General features: G+C 40.8%; 1 protein-coding gene across 5 annotated transcripts; it reads right to left on the bottom strand.

The window, feature by feature from the left end:
* Positions 1-3,413: 3,413 nt before the first annotated feature.
* On the bottom strand, positions 3,414-19,300 carry CUNH3orf33 (chromosome unknown C3orf33 homolog). 5 transcript variants are annotated; one of them, XM_064586037.1, is made up of 5 exons: positions 18,753-19,233; positions 15,866-15,925; positions 11,174-11,321; positions 9,230-9,390; positions 3,414-3,898 (listed from the first exon to the last, which is right to left on the bottom strand). In XM_064586037.1, the coding sequence occupies exons 1-5, from the start codon at positions 19,092-19,094 to the stop codon at positions 3,812-3,814; spliced, it is 798 nt and encodes a 265-aa protein (XP_064442107.1). In that variant the 5' UTR covers positions 19,095-19,233; the 3' UTR covers positions 3,414-3,811. The 5 variants fall into 5 exon arrangements, with proteins under 5 accessions (XP_064442107.1, XP_064442105.1, XP_064442100.1 ...); XM_064586035.1 differs by lacking the exon at positions 3,414-3,898 and adding an exon at positions 4,925-5,731 and having other exon boundaries at positions 19,027-19,300; XM_064586030.1 differs by lacking the exon at positions 3,414-3,898 and adding an exon at positions 4,925-5,731.
* Positions 19,301-19,380: the final 80 nt, after the last annotated feature.

Genomic DNA, 19,380 nt, shown 5'->3' with positions numbered 1-19,380 from the left:
TCTTCTAGTCTTTAGCTGGAGCTGTTATTTGAGGGGATGGCTTAGGCCATTTTGGGGAGTTACTCAGTTTTCCTTGGTATCTCCCGGGTATACAGGAGGTATACATGTTATTAAATTCTGTTTTTCTTCTATTAATCTGTCTTTTTATTATAGGTGTGTCTCAGCCAAGAACCTAGAAGAGTAGAGGGAAAATTATTTTTCCTTCCCCCTACAAACTTCACCTTGGTGAGGAACCAAATGATGCTGGAGAAATCCAGAAGAAGATAAAACTTTTAGCACATTATCTGTTTGCCTCAGATGTGGTTAATTCTCCTAAGCGGGTTTTGCAAATGTACCAGGTCGGTGTGAGGTACTGGCTGGGATCTTTACTATTCTCAGAGTCACCTGAAAGAGCAGGAATAAATGAGAGATGATGAGGACCTATTGGGGTTTGGAGCAAACGGTCAAGAAAGAATTCTTAGCTATCTTCAGTGCAAAAAGGTGGTTTTATTAAAGCACAGGGGCAGGACCCCTGGGCAGAAAGAGCTGCATTAGGGTTGTGAGGGGTGGTGATTATATACTTTCAAGGTGGGAAGGGGGTTAGGGCCATTGTAAGTCTATAGGGAATTTTGGAAGCAAGGTTTCCAGGACCTTGAGGGGGTTAGCCATTGTTAGGAAAAGGGCATTTATTACTGTCTAGTAAAACCTTAGTCATGAGACCCTTCAGATGTGTATCAGTGGACCATATGCTTAGGGGATGATTGCCAACATATATCTTGGGGGATAGAGATAAGGGAAGTTAAAGGAATTTTTTTATGTTAAAGAAGTCTTACAGGATCCCAGAGGTCGGGATAATGTTAAGCCAAGATTGCCTTTTGCCCTTAGCAAAGTATTAACAGGGAGGCAGCTGAGTTCCTAGAGGAATGTCACCCTGCCTGTTTCAAGGACTTGTCAATGGGCTGTAAGTAGTAAGAAAATTTCATTTTTTTTTTCATTTGCCTTGGTTCCATATCAAGAGATAGCAGAACTATTGAGATCAGTGGCCCTGATTCTTCTTTGAGTCAGGTGTTTTTTAAAAATTGCTTTTCTGGGGGCACCTGGGTGGCTCAGTCATTAATCATCTGCCTTCAGCTCAGGTCATGATCCCAGGGTCCTAGGATCGAGCCCCGCATCAGGCTCACTGCTCAGCGGGAAGCCTGCTTCTCCCTCTCCCTCTTCCCCTGCTTCTCCCTCTCCCGCTTCCCCTGCTTGTGTTCCCTCTCTTGCTGTGTCTCTCTCTGTCAAATGAATAAAATCTTTAAAAAAAATAAAAATAAAAAATTGCATTTCTGGCAGCAGATTCCCCAGGCTTTCCCAGTGGTGGGAAAGACCAAGCTGATTTAGAAGATTTCAGGACCAAAATGTATAAGAGGGCTTGAAATAAGGAAGAGTTGAACAGTTAGAATTTGTGGAGCAGCAACCATCCCTTCTCTCTCCTGTTCACCCAGGGGAGGAAGATTTGAAATTAGCACTTCACTCCCTTTTCTACTAGACTGAGGGTGCCATATATCCTGTTTCCACTAAGTTAGGGAATAGTGATTATCTCTTTTCTGATGTTTGCTAAGCTACAGAGCCTTCTAGTACTTCATTTACCTGAGATAAGGAGAAAGAAGCATGATAAAAAGAGGGAAGCAAAAGAGAGAGAGTGGCTGGTGAATAGCTTACATCCCTACCACTTAGTTTAAGAATACATGAGTTTCCAGGGTACCTGGGTGGCTCACTCAGTTGAGTGGCTGACTTCAACCCAGGTCATCTCAGGGTCCTGGGATGAAGCCCTATGTTAGCATCAGGCTCCCCGCTCAGCAGGGAGTCTGCTGTCCCTCTCCCTCTGTCCCTCTTCCCACTCACTCGTGCATGTGCATAAGCGCTCTTTCTCAAATAAATAAAATCTTTAAAAAAAAAATGCACAAGCTTCCTGTAAGGTGAATTGACACCATGGAAAGTGGCAGGACTGAAGCTGACTTGCTAATACTCCCCACAACACATACCCATGAATGGAGTGATTAAGCCCAGTCACGTTCCACAATTAAACTCATGTGTCCTTGCCATCCCTGGTGGTGGGGATCCAACAGTAAAAGGCTGTGGACTAAACTGCCTTGGGGGGGCGCCTGGGTGGCTCAGTCGTTAAGCGTCTGCCTTCGGCTCAGGTCATGATCTCAGGGTCCTGGGATCGAGCCCCACATCGGGCTCCCTGCTCGGCGGGAAGCCTGCTTCTCCCTCTCCCACTCCCCCTGCTTGTGTTCCCTCTCTCGCTATGTCTCTCTCTGTCAAATAAATAAATAAAATCTTAAAAAATTAAATAAATAAATAAATAAATAAATAAACAAACAAACAAACAAACAAACAAACTGCCTTGGGAGTTAAGCAGGTAGGGAGAGAAAGAGGTAAGAATCTTTCAATCCAGGGGACTATGATAGGGAGCCCCCAGAGAACCCTCAAGGAATAACCATGACCAAATGTGTTAGAGAAGAACCAGCATTTGGACATCTGTCTCATGAATGAAACTAACACATGTCAACACAAGGAAAGCAAAATGTAAGGAGACTTTGGTTGTATGTTTTCTCTCTCTGGGTGTTGTTGGAATATACTTTTAGCTGCCAAATAATGACAATGCTGGATCATATATGTATGGGCACAGTTTTCACTCTCTCTCAAGTTTTGTTCACAATTAATTATGATAAAGCTAGTGTTGCTGTCAACATTTCACATATAAGAAGTATGACTGGAAAATGACAAATTAATAAAACACAAAAAAGGAAATGTGAGTCTTGAAAGAAAATATATTGAAAGGGGCCATTAGAATCCAATCATTTAGAAAAAACAGTAAGAACTAAATTTATTTGATAGAAATATATTTATTTTTAATTTATTTTTTAAGATTTTATTTATTTATTTGAGAGAGAGAATGAGAGAGAGAGCACATGAGAGGGGGGAGGGTCAGAGGGAGAAGCAGACTCCCCGCTGAGCAGGGAGCCCGATGAGGGACTCGATCCCGGGACTCCAGGATCATGACCTGAGCCGAAGGCAGTCGCCCAACCAACTGAGCCACCCAGGCACCCGATAGAAATATATTTAAAAAGTAAAGTGGTCTAGGGGCGCCTGGATGGCTCAGTCGTTAAGCGTCTGCCTTCGGCTCAGGTCATGATCCCAGGGTCCTGGGATCGAGCCCCGCATCGGGCTCTCTGCTCGGCGGGAAGCCTGCTTCTCCCTCTCCCACTCCCCCTGCTTGTGTTCCCTCTCTTGCTATGTCTCTCTCTCTGTGTCAAATAAATAAAATCTTTAAAAAAAAAAAAAAAGTAAAGGGGTCTAGATACCCAAGATACCAAAAGGAAAGAAGGCCAAGGGAAAAAGGCAGTCATAGACCCTGTTTTTTTTTTTTTACTTTTTTTATTGTTATTTTAATCACCATACATTACATCATTAGTTTTTGATGTAGTGTTCCATGATTCATAGACCCTGTTGTTCTGAAGATAAGAGACCAAGAAGTAAATCCTTTATTTGAGAAAGGCAAAGAACTCAGGCTTTGGTCAGAAATTCAGCCTAAAAGGGAATTTTCTACTTTTTCAGATGACTTTATTATAACTGTCTCATATAATAAAGATCTAGCCTCTGTAACTGTATAGTTCACCTTGCCCTTGGACCATCAAACAAGCTGATCTACAAGAGAGACCAGAGACAAAAGCCAGAAAAACAGACATTGTTGACCCAGAAGAAAGCTGCTGGCCAATGGGATTCCTCCTAACCTTCAAGTACATGTTAATACTGCTACTACCTAAGTGGAGAACAAGAATATTCAGTAAATGGTGACTGCACACAACAGGAGTTCCGCTGGTCTATTTTTCTTCTTGTCCACCTTGTCCATAAAATCAGGGTTTTCCTGCTAAATAATCAAGGCAAAGGTTAGAACAAGTCATTTCATCTAGTCCACAAAAAGACCTGCACCAGCTTCACCTTCACACAGCTTATCTGGAAAGACAGTGGTGCACCAACTGCGTTGGCAGAGGTCATCAGAACTGATTACAGTGGTAACTGTGATGAGATCCGACATCACTGGGAGGCAAACTGGGAAAGAAGCAGGCCCACGAGCTTGCCACAGAACTAGTTTTAAATGTACTCTGTTAACTTCTCTGTCAATAAAGATAGAACATCCCCTTAAAACAAAGAGAAAAGCTATTGAGGCATTAGACCCAGGGGATAAAAGCTAGGATGTAACATCCTATCCTACCCCAAAAGTGATGAAATAAAATCACAAGAACAAGAACCTGTGGAAGATTTGAGACCTTACTAAAAATTAATGTTGTTTAATTAGAAAATGTTGGGAAATCTACTTTACGTTTTCACCAGCAGTCAGGAAGCAGCAATAAGCTTCTCATGATGAATTACTGATTCTAACAGTAGTCAGCTCTTTAGACCACGTGGAACCTCTGACTTTTGTCAGCATCATAAATCATTAAGAAAACCTTCTATAGACATTGTGGATGTTAGTGGATTATCGCTGGTGTTATAAGAGAAGCTTGTAGTGTTAGGATGATTTTAGCAGCAAATATATGTGTATATCAGATCCTCAAACGAACTCAAACTGGCTTTAAAAACAAAGAAATTTACATGTCACATGAGGAACTGGGACACAAGATACTTCAAAGATTGGCTACTTTAGGGGCTCAACAATGTCTGAAGCATCCCTGTACTTTCTTTTTGGTTGATGCCACCCTCAGCACATTGCTTTCCGTCCTTAGAGTTATCCTCATGGTTCTGTCTGGAGGGTTATCCCCTTCATCTAACAACAGGTAGAAATTAGCCGTTCTTTATTACTAGAAATGGTTTAAGTGACCTTCTCATGGAGCTTTGCCCCACACTGTTAGGCAGTTAGAAAGCAATCAGGCGAAGAAAGTAGCCTCAGCCATGATGTGTACAGAGTTAGTTTATTACAAGTAATCAAAATTGATAAAACTGGAAAAGTAAACAAATACTCTCTTTCAACAAAAATTAAATATGGATGCCGAAAATAACTACAATAACAGTGCCCAATAGTTAAACTCTCTCTTCAAATATTAACACTAAAGGTACACATCCTTTATCCTGGTAACTTTATTGAGTATTCAATTTTTCCTAAAACCATATTACATTAATCACAATTTGCTTAAATTATTCTGATACTACATTTAAAACAATCATCTCTTAAATATTTAAATACCATTAGAGTGCAACTTCGATCATTCAGAGAAATTTCCACTTCAACTCAATGAAAAACATCCATATATTTACATATTTTACTCTTTTCTGAGTGGGTCACCTCCAGACCTCTTGGAATAGTTCACCCTTTTCTACGAAAGTGTATGCGATTCATAAGTTCTCTGAATTTCAGTATTAAGGAGTAGTTATTTATGTTGTCTTTCCATGTTTCATAAGTCCTTCTAAATTTGTCATAATAACCTTCTTTTTTCAAATTGAAATCTGATCCAATGTTTTTAAAATAACTGTCTTTTTTCCATATTTCTCTCCAGGAGCCTTTGAATTTTTCCAAATAACTTTCTTCAGATTCTTCCTTCCATATTCCTTCTCTTTTTTTTAAGGCTGTTAATTCGGCTTTAAGTAAGTTTCTGTGAATTGTCCAGTAGATTTTAGAATCATAATCTAGCCCTTCAACAAGAACAGTTTTGCCAAGGCCTCTTCTCAAAATTTCTTCATTCAGACTCACACTAAAAAATCTACCCTTGAATAAAAAATAACACAAACCAATTACTAAAGAAAATTGCACTATACCTGTAACATCTTCTTCACTTTAAAATTTATTTATTTACTTAAATTAAATCGTCATTCAGAAGGGCGCCTGGGTGGCTCAGTGGGTTAAGTGCCCAACTCTTGATTTTGGCTCAGCTCATGATCTCAGGGTCATGATACCAGCCCCGCGGTGGGCTCTGTGCTCAGTGCACAGTCTGTGCGAGATTATCTCTCTCTCCCTCACCCTCTGCCCCTCCCTTTCCCCCAGGCATTCTCTCTCTCTCCCTAAAATAAATACATGAATAAAATCCTTAAAAATAAATAAATAAATCAGTCATTCAGCAACTTATCTTTCAGAGAAAAGCCAAAAAACATAAAGCAAAGGGATCTCCAAGAGCTTAAAACAGCTAACGCTAAATCCAAGAATTTCATTACTAGAAGAGATCCTTATTCGAAGTCAATTCCCTCTTTTATTTTTATTTTTTTAAGATTTTATTTATTTGAGAGAGAGAGCATGAGCAGGGGGAGGGGAAGAGAGAGAAGGAGACTCCCTGCTGAGCAGGGAGCCTAAAGCCAGGCTCATTCACAGGACCCTGAGATCATGACCTGAGCAGAGGGTACTCGCTTAACCCAGTGAGCCACCCAGACGCCTCTTAATTGCTTCTTTTGTAACATATCGTTTCTCCACAGACTCACTGGTCTTCTAACCCAAAGAGAAGTAGAAGTAGTAAAGTATAAAAAGTGTTTTTGGTTTGTTTGCTGTTTGGAGGGGGAAAGGAGCACACAGGATAGGCAAAACAACAGAAGGCCATAGAAAAAGAAACTAAAAAGTATACAAATGCAGATTGAACTGAATCATCACTGAACTGTTAGATTAGGCTTCAGAATTCCAGCATGTAAGAAGATGCTGGCATGTAAATACATTTTTAAAAGACTTCCCACAAAATAATTAACATTAAAAATAGTCCTGGACTTTGAATCTTCATCCTTCAGGAAATTTCCTTCAAGGAAAACCTCACTTCCTAATCAAACTGGGTAAGTGGGATTTTTTCCCACTAATTTATAGCTCAGTCAGCGGACCTGAGACTCTTGATCTTGGAGTTGTGGGTCTGAGCCCCATGTTGGGTGTACAGATTACTTAAAAATTTTTAAAAATCTTAAAATAAAAAAAAAAAAAGAGATCCTGCTTAGCTGTTTATATAGTCCTTGTGGGATTTTAACCTAACAAGATTAATTTTAACAACATATTAATAATTTAATAGCTTTGTTAGTCAAGTACTTCACAGTTAAATTTTAAAAATGTGAAAACTCCAGGTTTCAAGTAGGAGACATTTTTTAGGACTTTCTGAAGGAACGAAGTAACCTTTTTTCCCTTAAATGCAGTAACTTTTGGTTATAATAATGAGTTAATAAATACAGTCTTAAAGGATTTATCATATTTTTCTCAATCTTTTAAATTTTAAGAGCTCATTCCCTTAAACCAAAATCAGAATAACTAAAATTCAACCTCACACATTAGTAAAATTCAACAGATGTAAATTACCACCGTGTGCATATACTGCATAGTTTGGTCACCTAGGAAGCAATATAAGCTAAAGTATATAAGGCGAAGTATGAGCTCAGGAGCCAGAAAGAGCTGGGTTGAATACAGGCTCTTCCACTTAGTTACCCTGAGTCCCATCTGTAAATGGGAATAAAAACAATGACTGCATAGGATGGTTTTGAGGATAAACAAAATATACTTCTCAACTTAGAATTTTTTTTAATTTTTTAAAATTTTTTTTAATTTTTATTTTTTATTATTTATAATTTATTTTATTTATTTTTAAAGATTTTATTTAGCGGGCACCTGGATGGCTCAGTCAGTTAAGCATCTGCCTGAGGCTCAGGTCATGATCCCAGAGTCCTGGGATGAGCTCCGTGTCAGGCTCCCAGCTCAGTGGGGAGCCTGCTTCTCCCTCTGTCCCTCCCCCTGCTGGCCCCTGCTCATCAAAGAAGACTTATTTATTTGAGAGAGAGAGCACTCATACACATGGGCCAGCAGGGGGAAGGACAGAGGGAGAAGGAGAGAATCTCAAGCAGACTCCCTGCTGAGTGTTGAGCCCAATGCCTGGCTCGATCTCATGATCCTGAGATCATGACCTGAGCAGAAATCAGGAGTCAGACACTTAACCTACTGAGCTACCCAGGCACCCAAATTTTTTTATTTTTAAGTATCTCTACACCCAACGTGGGGCTCTAATTCATGACCCCAAGATCAAGAGTCACATGCTCCACTGACTGAGCCAGCCAGGTGCCCAGAGAAGGTAATATTTTTTTTTTTTTATATGTGGTGATGATTTTTTTTTTTTTAAAGAATTTATTTATTTATTTGACAGGGAGAGACACAGCGAGAGAGGGAACACAAGCAGGGGGAGTGGGAGAGGGAGAAGCAGGCCTCCCGCCGAGCAGGGAGCCTGATGCGGGGCTCGATCCCAGGACCCGGGATCATGACCCGAGCCGAAGGCAGACGCTTAACGACTGAGCCACCCAGGTGGCCCGAGAAGGTAATATTTTTATAAGGCCTTTGGCATCTTTATTTTGTATTACCAGCTTACTTTTCACTGTAAAACACTTCAACCAATCAGTGTTGGATAATTCTTACTTTGAAAGCACTGAATATGATCTGGACATACAGAAATTAATGGGTTTCATCAGGCTTTCTATTAATAGTTCAAAAAGCTCTAAAGAATTAAAATGGTTACAATTTTAATCACTTTAACGTGAGGTTATTTTTTTCTTCAGGTTATTTTTGTTTGATAAGGGACTTTAAGAATAAGAAAACTGTTCTTAATCCTGTCATAACACTTTACCTATTTAGTTTTCTACATTCTTTTTTCAGTAATCGTCCACCAAAAGCAGTACGAAGTAAGGCTCACGCAAGGGCTCAGAACAGAGACACGGCAACACTGATGAAGCTCCATGGCATCCCCAGTTACACAATGGCCATGGTCAATCATAATGGTAGGAAAACTCTGAGGCAAAATCTTCAGATGACTGATTACTGATCATAAACAGGATTTAAAAATGCTCGACTTTAGAGTTCAGAGACTGAGCACTATTTACTTCAGAAAACACCCTTGCTCTTTGTAGTTTCCGGTTGACAGGGCTCACTCAACAAGCAGTTTCTAATAACAAGGGTGATACACTATACTCATGTGTAAGTAAATGTGTAAAGATAATCCTTAAGTGAGCAATGTCCAAAGTCATTAATAATTTTAAGTTTCTTCCATTTTTTAAATTTTTCATTTTTTCTATAATAAACATATGAATAAAATTTAATAACAAAATGTATATATGAAACACCTGGTTCTCTATACATGATCACTATGAATAGCAGTTAAGAGAGACAAAAATTTAGTCACATTGCAGATTCAAGGTTCTAATTAATGATGTTTGTGTATAAATAAAAAGAATAAAATATTGCTCATTATTTCTTCACTCTACTTACCTTATTCACTAGAAGATAGCAAAAGAGTACTGAATTCTCCTTTCCAAGAAGTTGAAACCATAACAGTTGGGAAGGTTTTAACTCTTTTTGTAACCACACCTTCCCAGTTTCAGTGAGTTCTACTCCTGCCAGCTTAACCAGCAAAACACCACATGGCTCTTCTAAAAAGGTTAGGTAGAAAATTGTCTAGCTTTAATACCATGTTGCAAAAGCAAACTTCAAAGTCACATGTCCCCTCTCCCAAACAACTGAATATATTGTTTCTTTACAACACCCAGACTCTCTAGATGTAGGTCCATTTATATCTGTATTCAAGTTTTCTTTTAAAGCAACCCAAGCATGTAACAGATGGAATAATGTAAAAAACCCATTTCAAAGTAAACTCCAGAACAGGATGGAGAAGCCATTAATAATAATATGCATATATGGCAATTTACAGTGCTGTGTCACTGCATGACCTCCAGAAGCAGGTTCCTATTGACTAGCATCCCAGAGTCGTGTAGTGTACAGCCTGGACAAACCCAGGGAGTGACTTTGCTGCCTGAGCCCTGAAGAGTCATCACTATTTCAGAGAGGAGAGATTCAACTGAGAAGGTAGAGGATTTATGAAGTCTAAATCCTGCTTAGATTGAAATGCCCAGCAAATAAACATCCTAGGTAATCTCTCTTTAGGGAACAATAGTCATTCAAAGTGTTTAAGTTCTGTTTGATTTGTTAAAAGAATCAATCATGTCAGGTATGTCTGGGGAAAAAAAATCAATCTGATTCCTTCACAGTCATATCTCGTTGAACAGGATATTCATTCATGATATTCATTCATTTGAGGGTAAAAAATAAGAACTCCTTTCTTTATAAAATTAAAACAATATTAAGAAGATCTTTAAATATAACTAAATTTATTCAACAAGTTTTAATTGGCTAACAATTATTTCCCTAGGGACTGTGAATAATGAGCTAGGTAGGAAAAGGTCCCTGCCCACCAGACGCTCAGTTTAGTGGGAGGATACAAGCCTAAACACATGATTATAGGAAAATGTGTTTAAGTACTGTAACCGCAGTGTGTATAACTTGGTGTGGGTGTAGTAAAGAAAGAGGCTAATTCTGCTTGGGAGTTAAGGAAAGCTTCACAGAAGAGCTGACATTTGAGCTGGATACTAAAGAACTGGAGTTCAATAGGAGCAAGGCACTCTGGGGAAACTGTGCTCCAGGGCATGAGAACCCAAGCAAACAGCAGGCCGGAAGGTCTGTGTGGGTGGGGTCTTTGACACAAAGCAGGGAGACATGGGAATAGCAGCAGGAAACATCCAGCCCTTGCTCAGCTCTCCAGTCTCCTTTGGTGTCTCTTGTCCCCTTCTTCCGCACGCCACAGCACCCTACCAGTCTTCATATGGCTTGTCAAAGGGGCCAAGTTCATTCCCACACACCCTCTGCCTAGCCAGCCCTCTCTCATTCTTCAGGTCTCTGATTAAATAACAACTCATCAATGAGGCTTTCTCTGACCACTTTAGAGCTGTAGGTTCCCTGTTCACATGACTCCACTAATGCTCAAACTAGCACTTTGCTCCTTTTCTTCATAATTTTTAGGACAATCTTCATTTGTCTGTTGTCTATTTTCCACTTAGACTGTAAGCTCCAAAGGGCAGTCTTGTCTGTTTCCCTCAACACCATACAGCTAGTATAGGGCCTAGAACATAACAGTTGCTCAATATTTGTGGAAAGAATTCATGAACGCCTGAATGAAATACTGAATGGTTGAATAAAAGGAGGAAGGGGGGAAAAAAGGAAATCTGGAGCCAAATTAAATAGTTCCTCGTATTTAAAGCCAAGAGTTTATACTTTTCTCACAAAGTTATTAAAACTTAAAATGACATTTTTTGCTATTTTACAAATAACTTCTAATTAACAAATACTAAAATACTTGTATTAGTCTTGCACTTTACTTACTTTTCCATGAAGATATAATAGGTAAAGTGATAGGAATATGCTCAATTTCTAAACCATTCTCAGTTATTCGGCGTAATCGTCCACGTAGTTTAACATTCTTTCGTATAAATTCTACTGGAATATCTGAAGAACTTGTAAATTTTGATGTCTGTTGATTTATAAAAATATATATATAACATTTAATTATTATTTTCATTTTAAAATTAAGTATGTCAAATTGTCATCTAAACATTTAACAAGAAGACATAACCACTGAAAAATTTTAATTTGGTCCTTAATTTTAGATTAATATTTAACTATGATTTAATCAAAGTGTTTATAGGAGGGGGGCACCTGGCTGGCTCTGTTGGTGGAGCATGCAACTCTTGACCTTGGGGTTGTGGGTTTGAGCTCCACATTGGGTGTGGAGATTACTTTAAAAAAAATCTTTCAGGGGAAAAAAAAGTATGAATACTAAGAGTGAGAGTTAGTATTTTAAAAGATCCTGACAACTAGGATGATGGGATAAAATATAAAATTCTTCACCTGTACTCCCCAAAACTAATGTAGGATAGAAGAGAATAAACTAATTGTAGCACATATGAAAAAGATTAAGAACTTTTAGTTCATTGTGAACTCAAAATGAAATGAAAGTGTGACAAGTCTATAAAAAAAAAAGTACAAACTCCCTCTCCTCTTGACTCCCCACTGCTCCCCACCAAAGTTCAAACACCAAGCAACGTTGTAAGGAACAGGATCCAAAACAAGAGAAGTGAGGAAGCGATTGCTCTAAATCAGGCCCTAATAGAATATACTGTGCTTCCCTGGGTATCACATTTCATAAAAGGCTTCAACAAACTGGAACAAAGCTAGAAGAGGAGAAAAAAGATGATAAAGAGCCTGGAAACCACACCACATGAGAAAACCAAGAATATTTTGTACAGGAGAGATGAGACTTAGAAGAAGTAGAGAGGGTCACTAATGATGTCTTCAATTACTAAACATCTATCCCGTTTTAATTTTTAGGTGTTTCATTGACAGATATACATAAAAAGACCTAAGAGTGCCTTGATGTTTGGAGTTTTAGAAATTATTAAGGAGCTAGGGGACGAAACTGTCTATAGAATCCATGTTCATACTCTCAAGGAACTCACAGTCTATGTGAAGAACCTTTAAAGGCAGATTCCACTGCATCTACCTTTCCTGCATCCAATAATCCCTCAACAGCAGAAAGTTCGGTGCTGTGTTTCTGTCATATAACAGGCACTATCTGGAAGATGAACTAACAATATACATAAAACCAGAATACAACAGCAGAGCAATACATAAATAGGTTTAAGATAAAGTATAAGCAGGTGCCTGGGTGGCTCAGTCAGTTGGGTGTCTGCCTTTGGCTTGGGTCATGATCCCAGGGGCCTGCGATCGAGCTCCACGTCAGGCTCTCTGCTCAGTAGGGAGCCTGCTTCTCCCTCTCCCTCTGCCTGACGCTACCTGCTTGTGCTCTCTCTCTGTCAAATAAATAAAATCTTAAAAAAATATATATAAAGTATAAGTGCTAAAGGGCTTGGGTTCCTGGGTGGCTCAGTTGGTTAAGCATCTGACTCTTGATTTCAGCTCAGGTCATGATCTCAGGGTCATGAGATTGAGCCCCTGCTTAAGATTCTCTCTCCCACTCCCACTCCCTCTGCCCCTGCCCATGTTCCCTCTCTCTCAAATAAGTAAATAAAGTCATAAATGCTAAAGGGTCAAAAATCGAAAGAATAAGAACATTTGAGGAAGGTATCTTTAAAGGAAGTGAATTCTGAGCTTGTGATAAACATCCTGCTCTCTAGAAGAGGCAGAAAGATGATGCCACTAACAAGAACATTGTCCCTAAGCTTCAGATGGTGAAGGAAATGTCCTAAAGGCAAACAGACAAAAGCTGGAAGCACTGTGAAGAGAAAATAATAAGGGTTTCAAATTAAGGAAGATGAAATTTGAAATCCAGTTCTGCCACATATTAGCTGGATGATCTTGTGAAAATTACTTAACTTCTTCAAGCATCCATCTCCTCATCTATAAAAATTAGGTATAAGAACACCTGTTTCGGGGCACCTGGATGGCTTAGTTGGTTGACCATCTGACTCTTGATTTTGGCTCAGGTCATGATCTCAGGGTCATGGGATCAAGCCCCGAGTCAGGCTCTGTGCTCAGTGGGGAGTCTGCTTGAGATTCTCTCTCTCTCTCTCTGCCTCTCTCCCCACTCCCTAAATAAATAAACAAACAAACAAATAAAATCTTTTTTAAGAAAATAGAACACCTGTTTCGTAGGATTATTTTAAGTATTAAATGAAATTATGTATATCAAGTGTTTAGCACAGTACTGAACTCAATCATTTTTTTTAATATGAAATTTGGACTTTTCTACCAGTAATTGAAAGAATATGAGAGATCGGTAAATTCAGGAGGAGGAAAAAGGGGAGAAAAACAGCAATACAAAAAGAAAGATGAAGGGGAGCTGTGAAGGCTCCTTGTGCCAGGTCCTTGGTTGGTTAATGCAATATCCATTCCCAAGCCTCTCTCCCTTGTCATCATGTACTTTAAGGGATGGAAAAGCTAAATGGCCACTTTCCCAACCTCCTTTCCACTTAGAGGTGGCCATATGATAAAAGGATGTAAGGAAAAGTATACTGAAGGCTTTTGGTAAAACTTTTGCTTTCTTGATAAAAGGAAAAGATGTGGCTGGCACCTTCCTTTTCCCTCTCCTCCTGCTTTGAACATCAATACACTATTTGGAGCTAGAGCAGCCATTCTGTGCCATGAGGAAAGGCACAGAGAATCATACAGACCTAAACTCTCTGTCACTGAGCCAGAGAAGCAATGCCAGCAGCATCCTACCTCCAGAAGTCTTATGACATGAGAAAAAAAGCCTTTTAACTTGGTTAAGCCATGGTTGCATGGGGTTTCTCTTACTTGTAGCCAAAGTTCTCCAACTGTTAAACAATAGAATTTTTTGTCCCCTAATGTCCCAATGTTCTTTTTCCACCTCCTTAGTTTGTTCTTCTCATCACTAGTCACTATTTTCAAAAACCATAAAATCTAAGAAAAAAAAGACACCAGAACTATAGTCTAAGATAAATAACTTCATAACATACTAATATAAATTTATATTAATGAATAAGTAATTTGCATAAATCAATAACATACCTAATATTGTATAACTTAAAATGATCTATAATTGATTTATGTAAATTTTTTTTAAGATTTTATTTATTTGACAGAGAGAGACACAGCGAGAGAAGGAACACAAGCAGGGGGAGTGAGAGAGGGAGAAGCAGGCTTCCCACTGAGCAGGGAGCCGGATGCGGGGCTCGATCCCAGGACCCTGGGACCACGACCTGAGCCAAAGGCAGACACTTAACGACTGAGCCACCCAGGCGCCCCGATTTATGTAATTTTTAAGGGCTAACAAGAGAAATAATCCCTTAGTATTATTTTACCTGAATTCTTTTTTTCAAGATTTTATTTATTTGTTTGAGAGAGAGAGAGAGAGCTAGTGAGAGAGAGAGAGCACAAGTGGGGTGAGGGGCAGAGGGAGAAGGAAACTCCTCACTGAGCAGGGAGCCCGATGTGGGGCTCGATCCCAGGACCCTGGGATCACGGCCTGAGCCGAAGGCAGACGCTTAACCAACTGAGCCACCCAAGCGCCCCTTATTTTTACCTAAATTCTTAATCAGATCATTTAGTATTTTGACAATTTTGAAACCTTCAAAATACAAATGTCATGGAACATAGATTGTAAGATAAACAAAAAAGTGGAATAAAAAGTGCTAAAGTTTCAAAAGTTCCATTCTAAAAATATATATATAAGCTAAACGTGAATGATTTACAAAATCATGGAGGTGTTAAAAGAAAAAAACCTATTAGATTATTAAATATAAGGTTAAAAATGAGTTCAAGGCACTTAATAAAAAAAGGGGGGATAAAAGTTCCGACACTGGAGTCGGAAAAGGCAACAGTTAGAAAAGATGTACTATAGTATGGTAACACTACGTAGTCAATGATAATATAAAACAATATAGAGATAATAAATGTAGGACATTAATATACACAGAAGCAATAAACCCATACCAGGTTGTAACATGATACTACAATTACACCCAGTGACAAGAATCAACTACATAAACAACATTTATAAATCTTGAATTGTCAGACAGATTCCACAATATCTATTATTAACATTATTGAAAGGGCAAAAAATATGCTAACTGAAAGCATAAGTTATTTTTTTACATCATACTTCTTGCTTTATTCATTAAATAGATCTTACAGATAATTGCAAATCAAAGAAAGTATAAATTATTCAGTGCTAAAGGATATAATTCGACTGTAATCTAAACCTAAAACCACTATACAAAACAGTTTTGAGACATGCCACAATGTCGGAAATGCCAATTTAGTGATTATCGCATTCTAGCCAACTAAATCCTTTACAGATGCCTTTTTAAGCACAAAGAAAAGTGATTATGGAAATACAGACTGGGTAATCACTTTCCTGTGGATGTGTTGCTTTTAAACCAAGATCTTAAAATAGGTTTGTTGTTCTAGAATAATATTTAAAGCTTCTAATATGAATAACAAAATGATACACTGCTTGAAAGAAAACGGTCTTGAAGTGAGAAAAAATTAACTGTCTCTTGCTTTTCATTGTGCCTTCTTCATTTTTTAACTTACCATCCGAACACTTCTTAGAAGTAACATTGTTCCAGCTATGGCCATTACGGTGCTGATGTTCTTCAGAAAGAGATTAAATGATTAATTCTCACTAGTTATTATTCATGATAGTTAAAGTACTAACTGGAAGGGGAAAAAAAAGACTGACCTCCCTAAGTGTCCAAATAAGGCACATCCTTCAACTAAAGGCCCATTTCTCCCAACAAACTTTAACTGCCTACCTCTTCATTAATCTTCCCTCTTTTCTCCCAATCTGGCATGCACAGTAATTATATATGTAACATTGTATTGTTCTCTATTGACTGTTCCTTTTAACCATGAATTCCTTAAATGCATGAATTGGTCTAATACTTCAACAATGCCCACAGTAACTTGCATAACCCTGAGTCTACAGTGGGAATGTAAATATTTGGTAGAAAACTTTACCATCAAAACCTTAAAATATAATGGATGTATATGTGGGTAAACAGTTGGGGAGAACTTATCAATGTTTTTAAAGTGCTTCATTTAAACTGGAATAGATTGGGACAGCTCAGGTCCTGATCCCAGGGTCCTGGGATCCAGCCCCACATCGGGCTCTCTGCTCAGCGGGGAGCCTGCTTCTCCCTCTCCCTGCTGTTCCCCGTGCTTGTGCTCTCTCTCTCCCTGTCAAATAAATAAATAAAATAAAATAAAATAAAAACTGAAATAGACTTAAAAGAGTTTAATTTAAAAATAAGAACCTGCGACTCCCTCAACAAGAGTGATAATCTAACATGTTTTCCTTCAATAAATACAACTAGGTATGTAAGAAATGAAGCTGAAAATATAAACAAGGAAAGAAATGAAGATGCTAAGATTGCTCTTAGTGTTCAAGTGAAGCCACTTAGATCCAACTCTGATCTTGCTCTAAACATCAGGCAAACATAAAACAAGGCAGTGAAAATTTTATAATTACCAACACATAATGCCTTTTGTTTGTTCTGTGGATTTCCCATTTGTAGAAAAAAAAAAGGAAATATACACAAGGATACATCCTGTGATTGGGATATTTGGAATAATGTATCCATGTGCCAATTTATTCTATTTTTAAAAAATTTTTTAAAAATATTTTATTTATTTATTTGATAGAGAGAAAGAGAGAGCACAAGTAGGCAGAGCAGCAGGACCCTGGGATCAAGACCTGAGCAGAAGGTAGACGCTTAACCGACTGAGCCACCCAGGCATCCCTCCATGTACCAATTTAAACACCGTTTCCTCTCTCAATCTACTGAAGTCATTTTTTTAATTTGAAATAAGCCATGCACCAATTTCTGCTTCACTGGAAGAACCCAGGCCTTGTCAAATAACACGTGTGTATCTACCATTCATTAATGCCACCAGTGCGTATCTAGCCCTTGCTAAGTGGTAGGCAATATTCTAGGGATGAGAGCTGTACTGGTGAAGGAAACAGCAGGATCCCAGGCCTTGTGCTGCATGGCTGCAGAGCATTTGCAAAGCTCATGGTCGTACTCAACTTCTCAGAAGAATTTAACAAAGTTAATCATTCTCTCTGAAAATATTCTCTTCACTTGGCTTCTAGGACACCTGGTTTTCCTGATTTTCCTCCTCCTCCTTCCCTGTTTCTTCCCAGTCTTTGCTGACTTTTCATTTCCCAAATTCATGTTAAGAGAATCCCTCAGGTCCCAGGTCTCAATTCTAGGACTTCTTCAGTAACTTTTCTGACTTGTTCCATGATGCCATCCAAGCTTTAAACACTACTGGAGCTTTATGCAGTTCACTCCTAAAGTTCTATGTCCAGTTACAATCTCCCTTCAAGGTCAGATTCCTATATCTGGTTGCCTAGATAACATCTACAACTCTCTTTAGAATTTTAGTGACCATCTTCAAGTTCACATATCTCCACCTTCAAGTTCCCATGTCCAAAGAGTCCTCTAGATTTTCCCAACAAATCGCTGACCCCTAACTCCTCCACAGAAGCGACTTTGACCACCATCCACCCAGTGGGCAGCCCCCTTGACTCCTCTTTCTTTGCACCCCACCCCAAATCAACCACACCACCCCCGGGGGATTAGCCACAATCTGTCTCGCCTGGTCACCTAAGATGTCCCACTCTTGGTCGAACTCCAGTGCTCTCTCACTTCATTCAAAACATAAGGCCTACAGGGGCGCCTGGGTGGCTCAGTTGGTTGAGCGACTGCCTTCGGCTCAGGTCATGATCCTGGAGTCCCGGGATCGAGTCCCGCATCGGGCTCCCTGCTCGGCGGGGAGTCTGCTTCTCCCTCTGACCCTCCTCCCTCTCATGCTCTCTGTCTCTCATTCTCTCTATCTCAAATAAATAAATAAAAATCTTAAAAAAAAAAACAAAACAGGGGCACCTGGGTGGCTCAGTTGGTTAAGCGACTGCCTTCGGCTCAGGTCATGATCCTGGAGTCCCGGGATCGAGTCCCGCATCGGGCTCCCTGCGCGGCAGGGAGTCTGCTTCTCCCTCTGACCCTCTCCCCTCTCGTGCTCTCTGTCTCTCATTCTCTCTCTCTCAAATAAAAATAAATAAAATCTTTAAAAAAGGGCGCCTGGGTGGCTCAGTCGGTTGAGCGACTGCCTTCGGCTCAGGTCATGATCCTGGAGTCCCGGGATCGAGTCCCGCATCGGGCTCCCTGCTCAGCGGGGAGCCTGCTTCTCCCTCTGACCCTCCCCGCTCTCATGTGCTCTCTCTCTCTCTCTCATTCTCGCTCTCTCAAATAAATAAATAAATCTTAAAAAAAAAAAAAAACATAAGGCCTACAGGACCACGTGCCCCCCCCCCCCCCCCGGTCTTCTGTGCCTCGCCGTCCCCAACTGCTCTCGGGGGCCGCTGACGCCCCAAGCTGTGCTGCGTCTCAGTCTCCGAGGTGTCCCCGGGACCCACCACGGTCCTGGCGGTAACGAGGCAGAGCTGGCCTGCTTGGACCGCCGCGCCCATCTCACGCGGCGAGCCCAGCCCGGCCGCGCTCCTCCCACCGCCGCCCCTCACTCGCTGACCCCTGCGACAAGGCCCTGCGACAAGGCCCTGCGACAAGGGCCTCCGCCCCGCCCGGGCCCCAGCGGTTCCACTGCGCGGGGCTTCCCGCAGCCCGTCTCCCTCAGGCTCGCTCCGCGCGGCCCCAGGCCAACCGCCTGCCCGGCCAGCGGGTCTCCGGTACCCGGACGAGGCGCAGGTGGTCGTCCGCCCACTGCGAGACCCGCGCCACCACATTGGGCGCCGCTGCATCCCGGTCCGGCGGCTGCGAGGCCGGGGCCACAGGCCGCCCCGCCATGTTCCCGGCTCCCCGCGAGCCAGCGGCGCGCTCCTCGGGCGGACGACAGGGGGCGCCGCGCTCCTCGGACGGACGGCGCGGATCCGGGCTCCCGTGGGGCGCCGCGCGCACTGACCGCGGGGCTCCAGTCTCCGCCGCCTGGGAGTGGTCTGACGGCTGGCTATTCCCTCGCTCGTCGCCTGTGGGCGGGCCTCGCAACTGAGTTGGAGACGTGCGTCAGTGACCCCCACCCCAGCATTT

This window comes from Mirounga angustirostris, unplaced genomic scaffold (genome assembly GCF_029215605.1).
Source record: "Mirounga angustirostris isolate CCGP_5_RB_7025 unplaced genomic scaffold, mMirAng1.0.hap1 SCAF_1, whole genome shotgun sequence".
NCBI classification, from domain to species: domain Eukaryota; kingdom Metazoa; phylum Chordata; class Mammalia; order Carnivora; family Phocidae; genus Mirounga; species Mirounga angustirostris.
This window is presented reverse-complemented; position numbering and strand designations above follow the sequence as displayed.

Excerpts from the sequence above, each read along its gene's own strand:
- CUNH3orf33 (XM_064586030.1), bottom strand. The coding sequence starts at position 19,094 with ATGCAGCGGCGCCCAATGTGGTGGCGCGGGTCTCGCAGTGGGCGGACG. Across the intron at positions 9,391-11,173 it reads TATTATATCTTCATGGAAAA|AAGAGCCATGTGGTGTTTTG; the intron begins GTAAGTAAAGTG and ends TAACCTTTTTAG. Across the intron at positions 5,732-9,229 it reads GCTATCTTCTAGTGAATAAG|GGTAGATTTTTTAGTGTGAG; the intron begins GTAAGTAGAGTG and ends TTTTTATTCAAG.